This window comes from Gopherus evgoodei, chromosome 8 (assembly GCF_007399415.2).
Source record: "Gopherus evgoodei ecotype Sinaloan lineage chromosome 8, rGopEvg1_v1.p, whole genome shotgun sequence".
Lineage (NCBI taxonomy): Eukaryota > Metazoa > Chordata > Testudines > Testudinidae > Gopherus > Gopherus evgoodei.
Genome location: NC_044329.1, coordinates 78,113,134 through 78,132,165, shown reverse-complemented (window position 1 = coordinate 78,132,165; position 19,032 = coordinate 78,113,134). Strand labels below are relative to the sequence as shown.

At 44.6% G+C, this 19,032-nt stretch overlaps 1 protein-coding gene across 1 annotated transcript in view; it reads right to left on the bottom strand.

Annotated features, from left to right (window-relative positions):
• ABCA4 (ATP binding cassette subfamily A member 4) overlaps nucleotides 1-19,032 on the bottom strand; it is a 134,251-nt gene that overhangs the window by 98,083 nt on the left and 17,136 nt on the right. Inside the window, exons 3-6 of the mRNA XM_030573245.1 lie at nucleotides 11,573-11,666; nucleotides 8,117-8,258; nucleotides 5,460-5,599; nucleotides 2,647-2,774 (exon numbers count right to left, since the gene is read on the bottom strand). Of these exons, the coding sequence (XP_030429105.1) occupies nucleotides 2,647-2,774; nucleotides 5,460-5,599; nucleotides 8,117-8,258; nucleotides 11,573-11,666 (504 nt within the window). The remainder of the gene's footprint in view (nucleotides 1-2,646; nucleotides 2,775-5,459; nucleotides 5,600-8,116; nucleotides 8,259-11,572; nucleotides 11,667-19,032) is intronic.

Genomic DNA, 19,032 nt, shown 5'->3' with positions numbered 1-19,032 from the left:
TAGTTTTCCCAAGGAGTGAGACTCTTGTTAACAAGTTGCTTTGAAGTTAGGGGAAGAGAGGGAGAGATTGTGTTTAATTATGCATAAGAGATCCAAATCTGGAATATCAGGAGATCCCTGAGAGGACATATAGTCTTGTGATTAAGCCTCTGGAGCAAGACTTGGAAGATCTGTAGTCTAGTCCTGGCTCTACCACCTCCTCCAGTAGGGGTAAATTACATGGGCTGTGATTTTCAAAGGGGCCTATGGGAGTGGGGCATTCAATTCCCACTGAAAGTCACTCCTATAGGCCCTTTGAAAATTACAGTCTTAGGCCAGATCTACACTACAGACCTATATCCATGTAACTAAATCGCTCAGGGGTGTGAAAAATCCACACCTCTGAGCAACATAGTTATACCAACCTAACACCCCATGTAGACAGGGCTACACTGATGGAAGAAGCTCTCTCGTTGGTGTAAGAGTGTCTTCTCTTACATGATACAGTGGTGCAGCTGCGCAGAAGCAGCATTTTAAGGGTAAACCTGCCCTTAATCTCTCTGTGTCTCAGGTCCCCATGGGTGAAGTGTGGCTAATACATGCCCTACCTCACAGAGTGAAATTAACCTTTGTAAGATGAGCTGCTGCTACAGTGATTAGTGCCAAAAGCCTAGAAATAAACTGTACCCATGGAAAGCTACAATGCCTGTCAATGGAGCTTGCTAAAATTCAGAATGTTTTCTGCAAAACATTTTGGTTTCTTCTAGGCTGACCAGATTTCCCGTTTTTATAGGGACTTTTTCCCTCCACCCCTATTACCCTCCACCCCTGTCCTGTTTTTACACAGTTGCTATCTGGTCACCCTAGTTTCTTCTAATTTGCATTTTCCAATTAAAAATTATTTGGTTGGAAAAATCCTGACCAGTGCCTACAGTCAACAATAGATTTCCTTTGGCTTCTCCTCAGCTGGCATTGAAAATGGTTTGTCTTCTGATACAGAAAGAGCCAAACCTTTCACAACACCATTACAGAAAGCATGACAGATATCCACATTACAGTAAGTCAGGATCATGCTTTCTGCAGCTGTGTTGAAAATATTTTGGCCCTGTATATAACCAAACTGGTTTCAACACTAGATAAGTAAAGGTGGCTGGGAACCCACTACTAACAACCAGTAAACAATGGGTCATTTCCTTAGTATAGCAGACCTAGGAGAGGGATGAGGAATGAAAGGAAATGTGAAGTGAACTCCAACAGGGCCCTTTTCTGTATTTTTACTTCATGAGCACTAGAGATCTAGCTTTTCAGCTCCTCAGCTGGTATAAATTGACAAAGTGGCATTGAAGTCAGCTGAGATATGCCACTTTACACCAGCTATGGGTCTGGCTTGGGGGGCTCACTGGGTGATGGAGCTTCCCGTAGTTCTAGTTAGACCTGTAGTGGATGAGTAATCTGGCAACCAGTCACAGCAACTAGAACCTGTAAAGTCTGAGAGGAAGTGAATGCAAGTTCATTAATCTCCTCTCCTGCTGGCCACAAGCAGGCCCACACATTTCCAGCATTTGTGCTTTATGTGACAATGAAAAAGAAGAACTGTGTGTCATTCAGCCTGAATTATTCTCCCCTCCTCCACACACACACACACACAGGATGGAGAGCAATAATCCCAGAGGTCTGATTCAGCAATGGTCATTCATCAGCACAACATTCCTCTCAAAGCTCCCCAGCCACCAGCACATAGAAGGCCAAAGACATCCTGGACTTAGTCAGATACAATCCTCTGAGTGGCTACCTCAGGAATGATCTGACTTGCAATTTTCACTGTGAATTTTCTGAGATCTATTATTCATTAAGGATGCAGGACAGCTGGTCTGCTTTTCACTGCTCCCACCTGTCTCCATGACACAGTGCCATAAAGCCTCTGCATGACCCAGCTGACATCGGGGCAGCGAAGTTAAACATTTCTACCCAGCAAGTTCTCTCTTGCTGTTCACCACATTTTTGAGTTAAAATGGGGTACAGCTGCATGATGTTCCTGAGCCAAGTCTTTGATCATAGAGACAGATTCATTGCTAGGCAGCATAGTTACTAGATATTAAACTCAGCTGCTTTGGAGTAACACAGGCAGCAAACCATAGCATCTTGGTTCAGTCCATCCCCCAGATATTTTTTAAGACCAAAATAAGTCTGGATTCTGGAAAAACTAATGAAGGGGGAAGAGGTGCAGTCACCCATCCGGTGCCTCCAGCTGGGCTGCTTTTTATTCCTGAATGTACAAAGATTCCATTCCACACAGATAACTGCCTTGTAGTAGCAAGTGGCTGCTGTTATACCAAAAGGCCTTGTCTACACTGGGTAGGGTACATGTAGCTACATACCACAGTGAAAGGCAGGCTGCACCCACAGTGTTATATAGCTACATGCATGGCAGCGAAAGGATCCGGGACACTACACTGCTAAAACCAGCAGTATAGACAAGGGAGACACTTCTTAGGAATGTAGAGAGCCATGTAAGGTACACACTCTAAGGTTCTGGCATGCCTTTACTCTTCTTACCTAAGCAGTGCCTCATCCTCTCCACTGCTATTTATACCAACGCTGGGGGCATTTGCAGTGTACGTTCTCTACCTGCTGCTGTAAGTGTAGACATAGCCTATATCAACCCACCTGTTCTGGGCGCACTTGAGAATTAATCAGCTGGAAAACCACTGAGTCTGAGAGGCCAGCATCATTCAGCAGAAAGGACGTCAGAGTCTCCTCTTCTTTCAAGATGTCTCGGATTCTTAACCCTCTTCCTGAATGCAGAGGGAAGCAATGTAAAGAACACTGAGAAGCTGGACAAGGTGAATTAAAGAATCCCCTGCTTAGACCCCGGAAATGGTATGCTTTGGCCAAAGTTTTCAATAGTTACTAGTGACTTTGAGGTCCTTCAGCAGACACCTTAATAGGGCTTGTTTTCAGAAAATATAGAGTACCCACCGCCTGAAAATCAGATCTCCTAAACAGTGCTTGAATTATGGGGAAAAAAGTAGGGGGTGCTTAATGAAGATAAGCATTTTAAAACACACACACACCCCAACCTTACGTCTCTCCCTACCCCCCGCACCCTCTTGCACTTTGAATGAGACAGAAGTGAGGTGCTCCTAAAAGCAGTAAGGGGGCCTCCCCCATAACTGAGCACTGCTTTTAAAAGCATCTCAAGATAAGCAACTGAAAAATGAGGCACCCAAAATCACTGGTCACGTTTGGAAATCTTGGCCTTTTCTTTTGAAGTAATGTTTTGTTTTACATATTCAGTTACTATGATATTGTGACGTCCCAGTCTCCCCCTCCCCATCCTGCCGGGTGTTTTACAAACAACCTTTGACAATTGGTGTCATTTACACTCACTTGGCATTCACTGTCAACAGCAACATGCGCAATCAGCCTGATTTTATATTTTGTAAAAATGGCCCTTTTAACCTTTCACAAGCAAAACTTCATTACTCTTTTCAAGGGTCATGTCTCAAGGAACAGCAGTAAAGCTTTATAGTCCTTACTATTAAACAAATCCCACTCAAGAAACAACACACACACACACAAGAAAGGCCTCAAAATTCCATTCCTTCCATCTTTATGATAATATATATCGTTTACAGTAATGGGTCCAAACACCTTAACTCCTGATAAGGTTACTAATGAGCCAAACCCTGAAAGCTCTTGCTCAGTTAAAACTCTCGCTGATGTCAATGGGAATTTTGCATGAGAACTGTCCAACTAAAAACTCAGTAAAGATCTCAGAATTTGGCCCATAAGTTCTGCACCGTTACTGTTATATCTTCTAGTGTGTATCAGGATAGTGCAGGTAGTGCCACCCATACTTAAGTTTGCTGTACTCCTCCCATTATAAGACCCTGTTTTCAGTTGCTTTTAACTTCACCAGAACAGTGTTTGGGGTGAAATTTTCCATGCTAGATGTCTACCTCACACTGAATTGTTTCGGAAAATTTCAGCAAAAACAGTTCAGCTGTTTCTCAGAATGAAGCTAGGGGGAAATGGGTATTTTGCCCATATTAAAAACAATTCTTGTAATTGTTTAATTGAGAAACTTTAGTCCTCCATGCTCTGCAGCAGGCTCTTGAAATGTGGCTGGGGAGCCTGAGGAGGAAGGGAGGTTGCACTGGTGTCAGCATGTGTCATCTTTTGCCACCCCTGGGAAAATCTGCTAAATTTGGCCAAATTATGAGCTTCTGAATCTCTCAGTTCACACTCAGTAGAGACTTGTTAGGGTCTGGCAGGTAAATACTCCAAAGATTCCATCAGCACTGAACATGCACAGGAGTCCAGGGGCTGAGAAAGACCTTTCCTGCAATTGCTCCTGCAGGAAACTTAGGACTGCTGTGGCACCAAGGTCAGGAACTGAGATCAAGGAAACTGTATCCTGTGCTTTTGTACTCCCCACTGTTTGTGCCTCATCTGTGGAGGAGGGATCAGGCTCACAGACAGACACAACCTTAATTGTGGCATTTCCTAATTTTTGAGTGCTTGACTTTTCCCCCTTAATGTTCTCTTAACACAGTTTATATATGTAATATACTTACACACACAGACATACACAGACAGAGCCAGTAGCTCTTCTCATCCTGTTTCTTTATCACCAACATTAGTTTTGTTGGTTGCTTTATGAACAAGCAGAATGCAACTTTTATTTTAAAATAAATCAGGCTGTTGACTTTAAACTGGGATTCTGAAGCAGCACTAATATTGGGCTACACAGGATGCCTGGCAGCTGGAACACACTTGTTTATTTTCTGACTTAAATAGAGTTGACATGCCCTGTAAAGGAACATTGAATGCAGAACTGGGACTGCAAAGAAAGCTGAAAAGCTTTAAAAACCTGGAGTGCGGCCCTGGAACTCGGAACTTCAAAGCTCTGTCATTTTGTGCTTTCCCTTACTCCCACAGGACTGATTGTTTGGGATCAGTTTTTGCAGCTTGCTTCCAAAATGCAGCTCAGAATATATTTATGTTCTTAAAAAGCCTACATTTTGGGATATTTTGAGGTGCCCCAAGCTCTTCACAATTAGTTAGTTCCTTCATGGCATCCATATAGTATATGCACACACATCCTAGAACACCTGTATCATATGGTTTATTGGAGTCATTGTATATATTGTCTTATTAACAAATATTTGCTGAGTCACAATATTAGATTTTAGCAATATATATATCTCCTCCAGAGGTGAAGGATTTGTAGCTAAGATAGGCCACTGTCACGCTCAGGGCCAATCCATTTTTGTCCCACTAATTTTGGGAGTGTCCTTTTAGAATTTAAATCAATCATTTCTAAGGCCATTCAAATACAGAATGTTTAAATGTATGTTTACCAACAGGCAAGTGTGAATTGTATTGTCACTCCTGACATTGTCTGCAGAGGTGAGGATTACCCAGGTCTAGGGCAGGAATGTACTACAGTCTAAAAATATAATGAAACAAATTGCCTGCAATTCTTTCAGGATTAGTCCTCATTGTTTCCATAAACTGGATCATAATGAGCAATTCCTCCCAGATTCTGCCCAGGTCATGGATTTCAGGTGCTTGGAGTAGGAGCTCTTGAGCATCTTGATACACTCTTGCTAAACTGAAAGAAGAATCAGTGAGTCATTAGTAAAGACTAATGACACAGGGCAGGTAAGACAAACTTTACATGTCACGGGAAACATGGAAAAAGAAAATGAGGCTCTTCACACACAGGTTAATCTGGTCATACTGTCCACTAGATGTAGGGGGCAATGTTCAGATCTGGATTAGGATCCAAACTTCCCCAAAATTTGAGCATGTTAAGATTTGGGATTTTGGTTAAAGCCTATTTCTGTACTTAAACCCTTTGGAATGGCTTTAATGTTGTCAGGCTAAAGACATGTCAATCTCTATGGATTCATAACAGCAGCATCACTCTAATGGATATTACAGAGAGACTATTTGAGCTATTGTAAGAGAATCAAAGTTTCCACTAAACAGCAATTTTGGAATTGTGGAATGTGGAAATGTGGAATTATATTTGGGAACTTGAAAAGGTAGTTCAGTATATTATCTCTTGGTAAGGAAAAACATCCTGTACATCTCTATTCCCTGTGGAAAGGGAGTGTCATCCCAATACTTCTGAGGAAACCTCTGAATTATTTTCACCAAACCTTCTGCTGAGCCTGTCTTCTCATGCACTAAGCAGCAGCAACCTACATGCCCATTATGAAAATGAAAATTACTTTGAGCCCAGTTTGCTCACGCTTACTCATGCTGAGCAGTATTTTACTCACGGTGTAGCTCTCCCACCCCGTAGAGGAAGGTACAGTAGTACAATACAAGTAAGGGTGGAAGAATCAGACTCTGTATTTGTGCGACAGGTACAAATAAATTCTAAAAAGTTGCAGTGAGACACAGAGCACATCTAGGTATTGAGCTGTCACAGATGACCACTCCCTATGCAGTGGGCATGAGATAGAACTTGGACACACATCGGTGCTGAAACACTGCATTTCTTTAAGAGTGTTATATTTTTCCATACAAAGAGTGATACTTTCAACCTAAATAACTTATTTTAAGATTATAGGAAACAGGAAAACAAGAAGGAAGTAAAGTCAAGTCTCTCAGAGAGCACAGTGTGTTTTCCTCCTCTGATGTGTTGAGTCTGATTTTCTTCACAAAGTTGCAGCTGGAAAAAGAGACTATCTAGAAAAGCAAAGGTGCATTATACAGAAAATAAATGCACTAGCTCATAGGCTACTCCGTTTGATTTAACATTTAAAATGTTAAATCAGATAAAAAAGAAAGTGGAATGAAAAGGGAAAACCAAAGTAGGCCAGTTTCAGATGGCTGCACCTTTGATGGCCTTGATGTTGTTAGCTCATGAATGTTTCTGCTTTGGAGTCTCTAAAGCAATGATACTCAGACTGAGGCTCATGAACTGCAAGTGGCTCTTTAATGTGTCTTTCTGCAGCACATTTATTAAAGCACTGATTTAATTATTAGCCAATCTAAGTTATTAAGCAACCAGGATGCTTTTACTATAGTATTAACCAACTGTAGTTGATAAAATAATAGTACTTGGTCAGTCATTTTGCTGTGAGAATAAACTAAACTAAATATTTCCCATCATACTGTTTTAATATGAATACACTGAATTCACACTAATGTGTCTCTTTTAGGCAATGCTGATTGCTAATTAGGCTCTTGAACTTTGGAAGTCTGAGTATCACTGCTCAAAAGATAAAACCGACCCCGACAAGTGGGCACGTGGCCATTATTTTCTGCATGTTTCAACAGATTTTGCAATTGTCCTCATTTTACTCTAGAGGTCCTTGCCCTGCTAAACTCCATGACTTGCATGAGTCAGCTATAATACACAATACACTGAAGCACTGGCAAAGATGATTCTGAGCAAAAGATTAGAATTTTGCCCATCTCCCCATTAGTGAATTTAGTGTTTGAGAGTTACTAGACTGAGGGAAGTTTTTTATATGTTCCCAAGACAGGTACAGCATGGGTGGAGTCAATGCAAGCTTTCCCACATTGCCAGTTTGCCCCAGCCCTGATTTAGAGGAAGTATCTCAAATGGCGGGAAAAGACAATTCAGGTTCCATACTCTTAAATCCTGAGCCTTTGTTCTTAGACTTCTACTATAATAGGCAACTGAAGAGGTGGTTTTTGTGATGTGGACACCTGTTCACTGGCAATTGGAAGGATACCACCAAACTCATTTCACACAGGCCATAGAACAGCCATCAGATGCAACCTTTTGTTTTTTATTGACCAGGGCTAGATCTAGATCTATATGCTACAGCTGAAAAGCTCTATATTCCATTATCTCCATCCTGAACCATCCAGTCTTCCTGGATGCTCAATTTTCTGCCAAGGGTTGGATTTGAATTCACACTGCAGAATAATTCTATAAAATATCCTTTATCATGTACCCACCCCATTGAGGGTGGACTTTGTGGCTGACATTGTTCCATGACTGCTCACCAAGATCTGTCACATGTGTGATATGCACTAGAGACAGGCTGCTAGGCATTTCTCCAGGACCTCAGTATATTAATGCAGCCCCAACATAGCACACACATCTCTTTTCCATGAATGCAGGAGGTTCCTCTTTGCTTACATGGAATTGTTGTAGTTAGACACAATGCCAGGAGATTCTCCAGGGGTGGGGCTTCGGAAACAAGGATTGTTCATGTTACAGAAGATGCCCTGTAACCATGGCAGCGTTCCTGCAGAGGGCATAGCCTTATTTGGAAAATGGCCTGTATATATGAAACAGAGAAGAGAAGACAAAATATTAATTGTTGGGTTTCATTCGTAAGGCAGCTTGAATGAACATTAGAAGCGTCACAGGTTTTCTTTTTGCAAGAGGAATGTTACAGTTACTTTGTTAGCCAGGAAAAAATGTTCAGGTTTTTGTCTTTGTCAAATAAAAAAACATATGTTCTGTGTATTATTTTCAAAACCACTCAGAATTGGTCTAAGTCTGCTCCCACTGACGTCAGTAGTAGAACTCCCATTTATTTCAAAGGAAGTAGAGTTAGGTCAATGATGAGCATTTTGAAAATCCCACCCTCCATGTGTACTAAAATGAATATGTTAAGGACCATGTCATATTAATATTCATAAATGTGCGAATAAGTGGGGAGTAATCCCAGGACTTCAAAATCAACTCATTAATTTAATTGAATCATAGAAAATTAGGGTTGGAAGAGACCTCAGGAGGTCATCTAGTCCAACACCCTGCTCAAAGCAGGACCAACCACAACTAAATCATCTCAGCCAGGGCTTTGTCAAGCTGGGCCTTAAAAACCTCTACAGAATAAGATTCCATACCTCCCTAGGTAACCTATTCCAGTGCTTCATCACCCTCCTAGTGAAATAGTTTTTCCTAATATCCAACCTAGACCTCCCTCACTGCAATTTGAGACTATTGCTTCTTGTTCTGTCATCGGCCACCACTGAGAACAGACTAGCTCCATCCTCAATTCCTCCCTCATTCTCCTGTTCTGCAGCCCAATTTCCTCAGCCTCTCCTCATATGTCATGTGCCCCAGCCCCCTAATCATTTTCGTTGCCCGACACTGGACTCGCTACAATTTATTCAAAACATCCTTTTGGGGGGGACGGCGGGGGCCAAAGCTGGACACAATACTATAGATGTGGCCTCACCAGTGCACTGGAGGGGGATAATCACTTCCCTCGAACTTCTGGCAATGCTCCTACTAATGCAGCCCAATATGCCATTAGCCTTCTTGGCAACAAGGGCACACTGTTGACTCATAACCAGCTTCTCATCCACTGTAATCCCCAGGTCCTTTTCTGCAGAACTGCCACTTAAGTCAGTCGGTCCCCAGCCTGTAGAAGTGCATGAGATTCTTCCATCCTAAGTGCAGGACTCTGCACTTGTCCTTGTTGAACCTCTGATTTCTTTTAGCTCAATCCTCCAATTTGTCTAGGTCACTCTTGACCTTACCCCTACCCTGCAGCGTATCTACTTCTCTCCCCAGCTTAGTGTTATCTGAGAACTTGCAGAGGGTGCAATCTATCCCATCATCCGGATCATTAATGAAGATGTTGAACAAAACTGGCCCAGGACTAGCTGCCAACTAGATATCAAGCCATTGCTTACTACCCACTGAGCCCAATGATCTAGCCAGCTTTCTATCCACCTTATAGTCCATTCATCCATTCCTTTCTTTTTTAACTTGCTGGCAAGAATACTGTGGGAGACCTATCAAAATCTTTGCTGAAGTCAAGATATAACACGCCCACTGCTTTCCCCATATCCATGGAGCCAGTTATCTCATCATGGAAGGCAATCAGGTTGGTCAGGCATGACTTGCCCTCGGTGAATCCATGTTAATTGTTCCTGATCACCTTCCTCTCCTTCAAGTTCCTCAAAATGGATTCCTTGAGCACCTGCTGCAGGATTTTTCCAGGAACTGAGGTGAGGCTGATCAGTCTGTAGTTCCCTGGATTCGCTTCCTTCCCTTTTTAAAAGATGGGCACTATATTTGCCTTTTTCCAATTGTCCAGCACCTCCCCTAAGCGCCATGAGTTTTCAAAGATAATGGCCAGTGGCTCAGCAATCACATCAGGCAACTCCCTCAGCACCCTTGGATGCATTATATCTGGCCCCCATGGACTTGTACACATGTCTAGCTTTTCTAAATAGTTCTTAACCTGCTCTTTCACCACAGAGGGCTGCTCACCTCTTCCCCATACTGTGCTGCCCAGTGCAGTAGTCTGGGAGCTGACTTTGTCTGTGAAGACCAAGACAAAAAAGTATTCAGCTTTTTCCACATCATCTGTCACTAGGTTGCCTTCCTCATTCAGTAAAGGTCCCACACTCTCCCTGACCACCTTCTTGTTGCAAACATACCTGTAGAAACCCTTCTTGGTATCCTTCACATCCCTTGCTAGCCACAACTCTAATTGTGCGTTGGCCTTCCTAATTACACCTGTGAATACTAGAGCAATATTTTTAAACTCCTCCCTAGTCATCTGTTCAAGTTTCCATTTCTTGTAAGCTTCTTTTTTGTGTTTAAGCTTACCAAAGATTTCTCTGTTAAGCCAAGCTGGTTGCTTGCCATATTTGCTATTCCGTCTGCACATTGGGATAGTTTGTTCCTGTGCCCTCAATAAGGCTTCTTTAAAATACAGCCTGCAATCCTGGACTCTTTTCCCCCTCATATTATCCTCTCCGGTGATCCTGCCCATCAGTTCCCTGAAGGAGTCAAAGTCTGCTTTTCTGAAGCCCAGGGTCTGTATTCTGCTACTCTCCTTTCTTCCTTTTGTCAAGATCCTGAACTCGACCATCTCATGGTCACTGCTGCCCAGGTTGCCACCCACTTCTACTTCCCCTACCAATTCTTCCCTGTTTGTGAGCAGCAGGTCAAAAGGAGCATGTCCCCTAGTTGGTTCCTCCAGCACTTGGACCAGGAAGTTGCAAAAACTTCCTGGATTGCCTGTGTACTGCTGTTTTTCTCTCCCCTCCCAGCACATGTCAGGGTGATTGATGTCCCCCATGAGAACCAGGACCTGTGATCTGGAAACTTCTGGAAAATTTCTTGGAAGGATTTCCAACAACAGGCCTAATTCTGGCTAGATCTATAACCTTGCGACCCTACCGATATCCCAGAGGGTAAGTTAGACCAGTGTTTAGACCAATATGTGCATAGAGTCAAGCAACTACATTTGGAAATGAGAGGAGGGGTTATTGGCAGAGCAGGGTGCCATCAATGGCAGAGAAATGAGCAGCACTCAGAACCGTCATAATAGACAACCCCTAGTATCTACTATTAGGATAATATTGGTATGACTGCTGACTTTATAAGCAGGGAAATGGCCCATAAATTGTTAACATAGGATTTTTTGTTTTGTTACTTTAATTCAGGGACATTATATGCCTAAAAATTACTAAAACTATAAACTACTTAGGGTAGAGCCATCTTTTTATGTGTACAACACATAGCACAACTGGACCTTGAGTCCTGACTGGGGCATCTAGACATTATTGCAATACAAAGTTATTAATTATTATTATGTTTTACTTTTATAATATATATTCTTACATTCATGTTGGCGATAGACTGGGTTAGCCTTCCTCAGCCAGACAAGGACAAGAAATAAAGACAAAGGCCATGCAAGCTCCACCAGAAAACGAAGCTGGGGGGAAAAAAAGTGTATACAAAAGAAATGTGACATCATTAATCCAGTAATTTACCAAAGAAACAGAGCTCTACTGAACATCATCATGAACTCAGTGCTCCTCTCCCTCCACTGGAAGAATGTTTAAAAACCAAGGCTGATTAAAGAGCTAAAGTGAAAAAAAGAGGAGGCAGCAGGTGCTAAACAGCTAAGAATAGATGACTAAAACAATAGCAAAACATAATAATTCTAGACAGTTATTGAGAAGAGCAGCTAGTCAGACAGTGACGTAGGACTGCTGGGCTGGGTGGGGGAGGTTGGAGAAGAGAAAGAATAGCAACCGTCCCTGAGCTTTTTGTGAAATGGGATTAACAGCTTCTGGGCCCACAAGAAATTATAGGGATGAAAACGGACAAGGTTCATGGAGCACACCTGCAACCAACTCCTTCTGTTGAGTTAGCAGTTGTACCCCCATAGAATATATTTTCCCTTCAGATGCTTGCATGACTAGTTAAAACTATTAACTTTTTTCCTTTTGATATCTTTCTATGATAGCTATAGCATATAGCAACTACCACACATTCCCCACTTCTCTGGCCCTTTATTGTTATTGTTGTCTGTGCTGTATTTGGGCTGGGAGGGCTTGCTGTGTTATTCTGTGCCTATCCACCTTGCCTTACGTTTCCTGTAACAGCCACAACAGACTCTTTCCAAATCCCAAGTAGTTAGTTTGCACACAGGAAATTCTCCCCAGATATGTACAGCAATCTGCAGAATGCATCACGTGCCCATGGCCCTCTTCAGGCTAAATGGTGACAGGGGATCTAGCAGAAAGAAATTCCGCAGTATAATTAAAAACAGAGTTTTTGGAGTTTTGGAGTAGTTTGGAGCTTCCCTGTCTTTTCCATTGTAACTTTGTCTATTAGCTTTAATTAAGCTCATCCTAGGTTTATGGCTGAAGGACAGAGAATTTTTTGCCAAGCAAGCACGTCCTATTTAACATATTTAATCTTGAGTTAAAAAAACACGGTTTAGTGCTTCTAAAAGCCAGACAGAGGGTGGGGGGAGGAGCACTGCTAGACCAAGGAACTGGGAAACCTGCCACCATGCAGATCCTCCTGGTTTCCCACCTCTCTGGCCTGGAGTAAGGAGCAGCTGTGCAGCTGGGGATGATGCCTCTCTGCCCCTCCCAGCAGCTCATCCAGCCCCAGGGCCTGGATTTTCCCTAAAAAGTAACATCCACTTCAGTTCATTTGTTAGAATGACTAGACAGGGCCTATCATCAGTGATTTTAGTGGAAGAAAAAATCAAACTGGCTCCTAGGGTATATCTTCAGCACCAGAGTTCTCCATGGTTCTTACTTGGATGTTGTTGCCTCTAATCTCCTCCTGTTTACATACAAGAATCTCAGTCTCAACTCAGGCTAGCTGGCTCCTCTCATGCACTAGGCTAAAACCACATTCTGCTTTCACTCAACTTGATAACCCAGCTAAAATGTCACTTGAGCGCTGACAATACTCTAATGCCTTCCCACAATTCCCTGTGTGTGCTCAGAAGGAAAGATTCTCCCACAATTCACTGGGAAAGAATCTGAGTGGCTCATCTTACTGCACCATACAGAGCCAGGGGCTAAACGCCCTCAGAAGTTCTAGTGCCTCACACAGAGGAGTGCACCACCACTCAGTATCAGGTTTGCCATTGCGCCAGGCCCACGCTCAGAAAGGGGCCCAGCACCTGGTCTGTGGCCCCGCCCTCCTGCTCTATTTGTGCTCCACCCTGAGGCCCCATCCACCGCTCACTCCTCTCTGCCTCATTACCCTTGCTTGCTTCTCTCCGCCTCCAGCCCCTCTCCCCCACCAACAGCTGGCTCCTCTTTTCCCCCCATGCCCGCCGGCTGCTCACTTCTCTCCGCTCCCTGGCCCCTCTTTTCCTCCCCCCACCACTCTGTCCTCTCTGCCCCCTTCCCCGGCCTCTGCTTACTTCTCTCTACCCTCTGGTCCCTCCCCCACACTGGCTGCTTGCTCCTTTCCGCCCCCTGGCCCCTCCTCACCTCTTTCCCCCCGTCTCCTGCTCCTCTCCGTCCCCTCCCCCTCCCCACTCGCTCCTCTCCACCCCTTAAAGCCCTTCCCCGCTGCTCACCCTTAAGGCTTAGCCATTCCACCTTTAAAAGGGGTGCCCCCCACTGGGACACCTCTGTTGCTAAGTGTCTGGTTTTCAATCAGAAAGTCCCATCAAAAAGAGGACCTGGCAGCGTTGGGTCAGCACTGCTGACTGGACAGTAAAAGTCAGGTTGCAGGAGTATCCTCAGTCAAGAGAGAGAGAAAGAACTGGCTTCCCATGACCTGGCTCTGGCAAAGGTAGGTGCTGGCTCCACGCTGCCCTGGGGGGGATCCTGTCTGTCCCCCCGCCCCACTGTGCTTGCCCCCCAGCCTCTGCCTCACGCCAGGGACTGATCTGGGCAGCCCCCTACTAGCACAGCCCTGATGGTGCCTCTGATTCCCAACCCACAGCCCCCTGGTATTCCAACCCTGGGATCCCCTGCCCAGCCCTGCTGGTGGCCCTCACTCCCAAGCTGTAGCCCCCTGCCAGCCCATCCCTGGGCTCCCCCCCAGAAATTAAGGGTAATGATAGATGAAGGCAAAAAAAATCCCACCCTCTTCAGTGCAGTGAGAAGAGCATTAGACATGACTTTTTAATTTTTGTTACTGAAAGTTGTGCATTTTATCCTCTGTGCAGACACTGAAATCTCAAGGATTTTAATTCTAATCCTGCTCTGGTATATATACAATATGTAGCTTTGTTTTATAATTTTACTATTATGTAGAGCAGAGGATCTCAAACTGTGGCACGCGAACCACCAGTGATCCGCAAGCTCCATTCAGGTGGTCCGTGGATAGTTCCCTCTAAGGTGCATGCCTAGATGGCTGCACACAAAAGAATGAAGGGCCACCCACCTAATTAGTGGAGCCACACAGGCATGGCTCCACTAATTAGATGCCTGGAGCTTGGAGAAGATGCACATGTAAGGTGAGTTGGTGGCCTTGGGGGGATTAAGGGGTAGGTGGGAGGGGGCAGTGGGGTGAGAAGAGGAGGTGGGGGGAATTTGGGACATGCAGGGCTGCAGCAGCCAAAGAGACAACTTTCCCCAGATCCAGGGCTGCAGCAGTCGGGGGGAGACGGCAGTCCTTCCCTGCCTCAGCTCTGTGGCTGCTGTGCTGGGGGAGAAACGCCTTCCTTCCCAGTCCCAGCTTGGGGCTGCTGCGGCGGGGGAAAGAGGGCACATCATTGTATTTGAAAGCTAAGACTACGGATATGAAAATATGAGTGGTGTGCTTTTATTTGTAGAACAAAAAAAGTTAATCATCATTAAGGTTTTTTTATATAGTCCTTTTATCCAAAGCACTTTGCAATAGTTAGCTAACGGTACAAACAACATTTGGAAAGATCATTAAGTGATCCGCCGAGACTCTCGGCAATTTTCAAGTGGTCCACAAAAGTTTCAGAACCATTGATGAGGAGTTTACCACCTGTCCAGAAGTCTTTGATTTTTGGACGCCAAGGAAATTAAATACAGCTCTTATTTATCAGATTAAGACTATTATTAAATAATAAATGCAATTAAGGTCTGGCTTTAGAAAGTGCCATGAACTGAGTGGTCAAAATTGTATGGGATTATGAAGGACCAAACTAGGCTCATTTATGGGGAAACGTTTCATGCATGTTTATGCCTGCATTTTTTGGAAGTGGATAGTTGGTCCACGTGATGATTAAGTTTTCTTGTTGTCAGAAAGGAAATATATGGACATACAAAGGCAAAGCATTCAGTGACTTCACATTCACTTTGCTTAAATCCCTCAGTGGAGGGAGATGGAGAGGATCCAGCAACAGGGAATGGAGAGGAGGGAGAGCAGTGAGCCACAGGGCCTTAGGGGGGAGAGGCAAGACAGGGACAGGGCCTCGGGGAACAGAGCAGCGGGGGTGCAGGGGAGGTTCCTGCACTCCTGCTGTAGTGTCCTATGGGGGCCCACAAATATTTTTGGCGCTGGGCCCACAAAAGGTTAATCCAGCCCTGGCACCAGTGAGGACACACTAACTTGGGTACAGCTCTGCCATGTGGCTGCTCATACCTGGTACAGGCTAACTTTGATGCTGATCACCCAAGCTTTTTCTGCTGTGATGACATTTCTCTAGTGAAAGGGGAAAAGTTGGGTTTACACTCATATGGTTGCTTCCGATGGGTGGAAAAAGAATAGATTCTTTTTTCCCCAAAAAAACATCTTTTCTGCTTGTTTCTGACATTAGAAGTTCAGGTCTTAACTACCTTGTTTTTCTTGAAATGTTCTTATGGACAACTAGAGAACTAGTAGGTTTAGGCTACTGTGGTCACCGTGCACATGAAAGCTGGAAGAGGCTGGGGGAAGTGATTTTTACTGATGTTTAAAACTTTCAGTTGTTTGATTTATAGCACAAGCATGGGGGTCAAAAATACTTCTGTTACAGATTCAACAGCCTGCTTTAAAGGCTAAGAATCCTCAACACTCCTCAGAGCTCTCATGCAAAATCAGGAAAGACCTGACATAACATTGCTGAGATTTCCATGTGAAAACACAGCACAAAAATCTCCTCCTCACTTTTTTTTTTTAATTTCTGAAGCCTTGTAATGCAGAGATATTTTGAAGTGACGGGTCAAATATCTAAATAGGTTTATTGAATGAAATTATTATTTCAAGCATTGACAGTAGTTATATTTTATTACAAGCATTTTCTATCAAATAATTAGTATTTTAAAATAACAATTTCTTTTAAGTTCTCCAAACATTCACCTTTAGAGACAGGAGAACTTGAAATAAAACAAAAACTTAGAAACCAGACTGCAGCAGCCCTTTCAGCTCTCAGTCTATAGCACAGAATGAATGAGCACCAAAACCTCCTGCCACAATTAGTTGCTTTCTTTAAAATAAACAAATTGTAATCAATGGAATATGCTGTTGGTCTGAGCAGCTGAGAGCTGAGCTCAGGTTCAGCCATCTTAGTGGAGTCACCATCTGCACTGAAGTCCGCACATGCAGGATACATGAAATTACCTGGATTTTAGTCACAAAAGGCATCTTAGCTATGCAGAGAACAGTGAGAACCAGCTACACAGAAGGAAATCTCCAATGCGTACCTTCATCAGATTGTTAAATTAAACTAGAAATGTCATAATACAGTAGAGAGGATTGCCAACCCCAAATGTTCAAAAATCACTAGTTATCCCCCAAAATATCAGGAAATTGGCTTTAAAAAAATGTATTGTTTTTGAAAATTGCAGTTGGCATTCTTTGTATTTGCCTTTGGGTTTTTGAGCCTTCAGGGAGCATGATTTCAAGATTTTCTCCACAACCACTACTGCTAGAAATTTACTTAAAAAAAAAATTAAAAGCGGAGATTTTGAGGAATTCATACAATTCCAAAAGCTGGGTCTTTAAGAAACAATGTCTGATATTGTGAGACTTGCAATAAAATCACGAGTGCTGGCAACACAGAGTAGAATAGATAACCAAGTTCTGTTGGTGAGGCGGATTGCAGGAGCAACGTACTGGGCAGCTGTGATGGAGTAGGAAGTGGGGTGGACTGATCTGGGAATGTTGTGTGGGAGTTTTACTGGGACTGTCTGCATTGGTGATGGGGCTATCAGGGTGTGACTTCACTTGAGGGATGATACCTGAACATGTAACCTAAGCCCAGGAAGGGGGCTGGGGCCAGGTGACACTTTTGTCTGGGAAACTGGACAAAGGCTGGAGGAGGAGCCGGGGGGAGGGTGGGTGAGACTGCTGGAGGGGGTTTCAGTTGGGAGGTGACGGGGAAAACAGGGATCCCCTGGGCTTGGGTGTAAGCTCCCTGCTCCCCAGATGGACCTGACTGAGGGGGTCCTGTTGTCTGTATCTATGAGCTTTGATTTGGACAGTGTTCCTGTTGTCTAATAAACCTTCTGTTTTACTAGCTGACAGAGTCACGGTGAATCGCAGGAAGTGGGGGATGCAGGGCCCTGACTCCCCCACCCTGCACCCTGTGGACAGTGCTTCCTGCAGTAAGTGACTGGGGAGCACTAAAACAAAGGGTGAATGATGAGGACCAGGTGTGCTGAAGATTCAGAGATGAGCGGTTTTGGCAGGGCGGAGGAGCTGCACTTAGCCCTTGGGAGTGTGTAACCAGCAAAAGGACTGTTGCAGTAACGGAGTCTCACTGGGAACTGAGGTGAGCAGGCTCAGGGGTGGAGGAGTCTGTGGCTTGACCCTGGGAGAGAGGTGGTGACCTGGAGAAGGGCTGGCACACTAGAGGTTCCTCCTGGAAACCATGGGGAGCTGAGAGCACCCAGGCCTCTGAGTGGCCAACGGAAAGATGTATAACCATCGCCTTAAGAGGGACCTGGTCAAGCTGTGCAAGCAGAACGGGCTGCACATTGGGAAGCTCACCAAAGAACAGCTGATTGCCCAGCTGGAGGAAGAAGATCGCTTTGAGGAGCCAGTCCCTGTCTCTGAGGGAAACGGCCTGACAGATGCAAGGCAGGCGTCAGTGTCGGTCCCAGCTGGGAGTGGTCAGATGGCTGCCGAGGGCACCCAGGACCCCTCCTACCTATGGCTAGAGGAGGGGCTGGGAGGAGCCCAGCAAATACCAAGGGCACTGTGACCCCTGCAGCCAGCAGGGGATCCTCCCATCAGAGCTCCTCATCTCTGGAGCTAAGAAGTCTGGAAAGGGAGAGGGAGAGGGAGATAAAATGGAAAGAGCTGGAACTGAGGCAGCAAGAACTGATGGAGAAAGAGAAGCAGAGACAGCATGAGCTGGAGTTGGCAAGGCTGAAGACCAGCGAGCCCCTGGCTGCGGTGAGTGAGGGAGGACCCAGGACTGCATGGAGCTTTGATAAGTACATCCTGTCCCAGAGTAAGGAAGGGGAGGACATAGATGACTTCTTGATTGCCTTCAAGAAGGCCTGCGAGCTGCATCAGGTTGACCCAGCAGACAGGCTCCGGTTTCTTACCCCCTTACTGGACCCCAAAGTCATGGGGATGTACAGCAGAATGGAAGGGGGTGGAGGCAGGGGACTATGAACTGTTCAAAAAGGCCCTGCTACACATGTATTGGGTTGACTCCCAAATCATACCAGAAAAGATTCCGAAGCCAGCATAAAACCCCTGAAGTCACATATCTAGAATTAGCCCTCTGAATGCAGGGATATGCCCACAGGTGAGCAGGTGGGGCCCAGACTAAGGAGGATGTGCTTAACCTGATTGTACTGGAGCAACTATATGAACATTGCCTATCCAACCTGAGGCTATGGTTGGTGGACAAAAAGCCAGAGGAGCCACGACGTGTAGAGCAGCTGGCTGACGAGTTTGTGAACAGC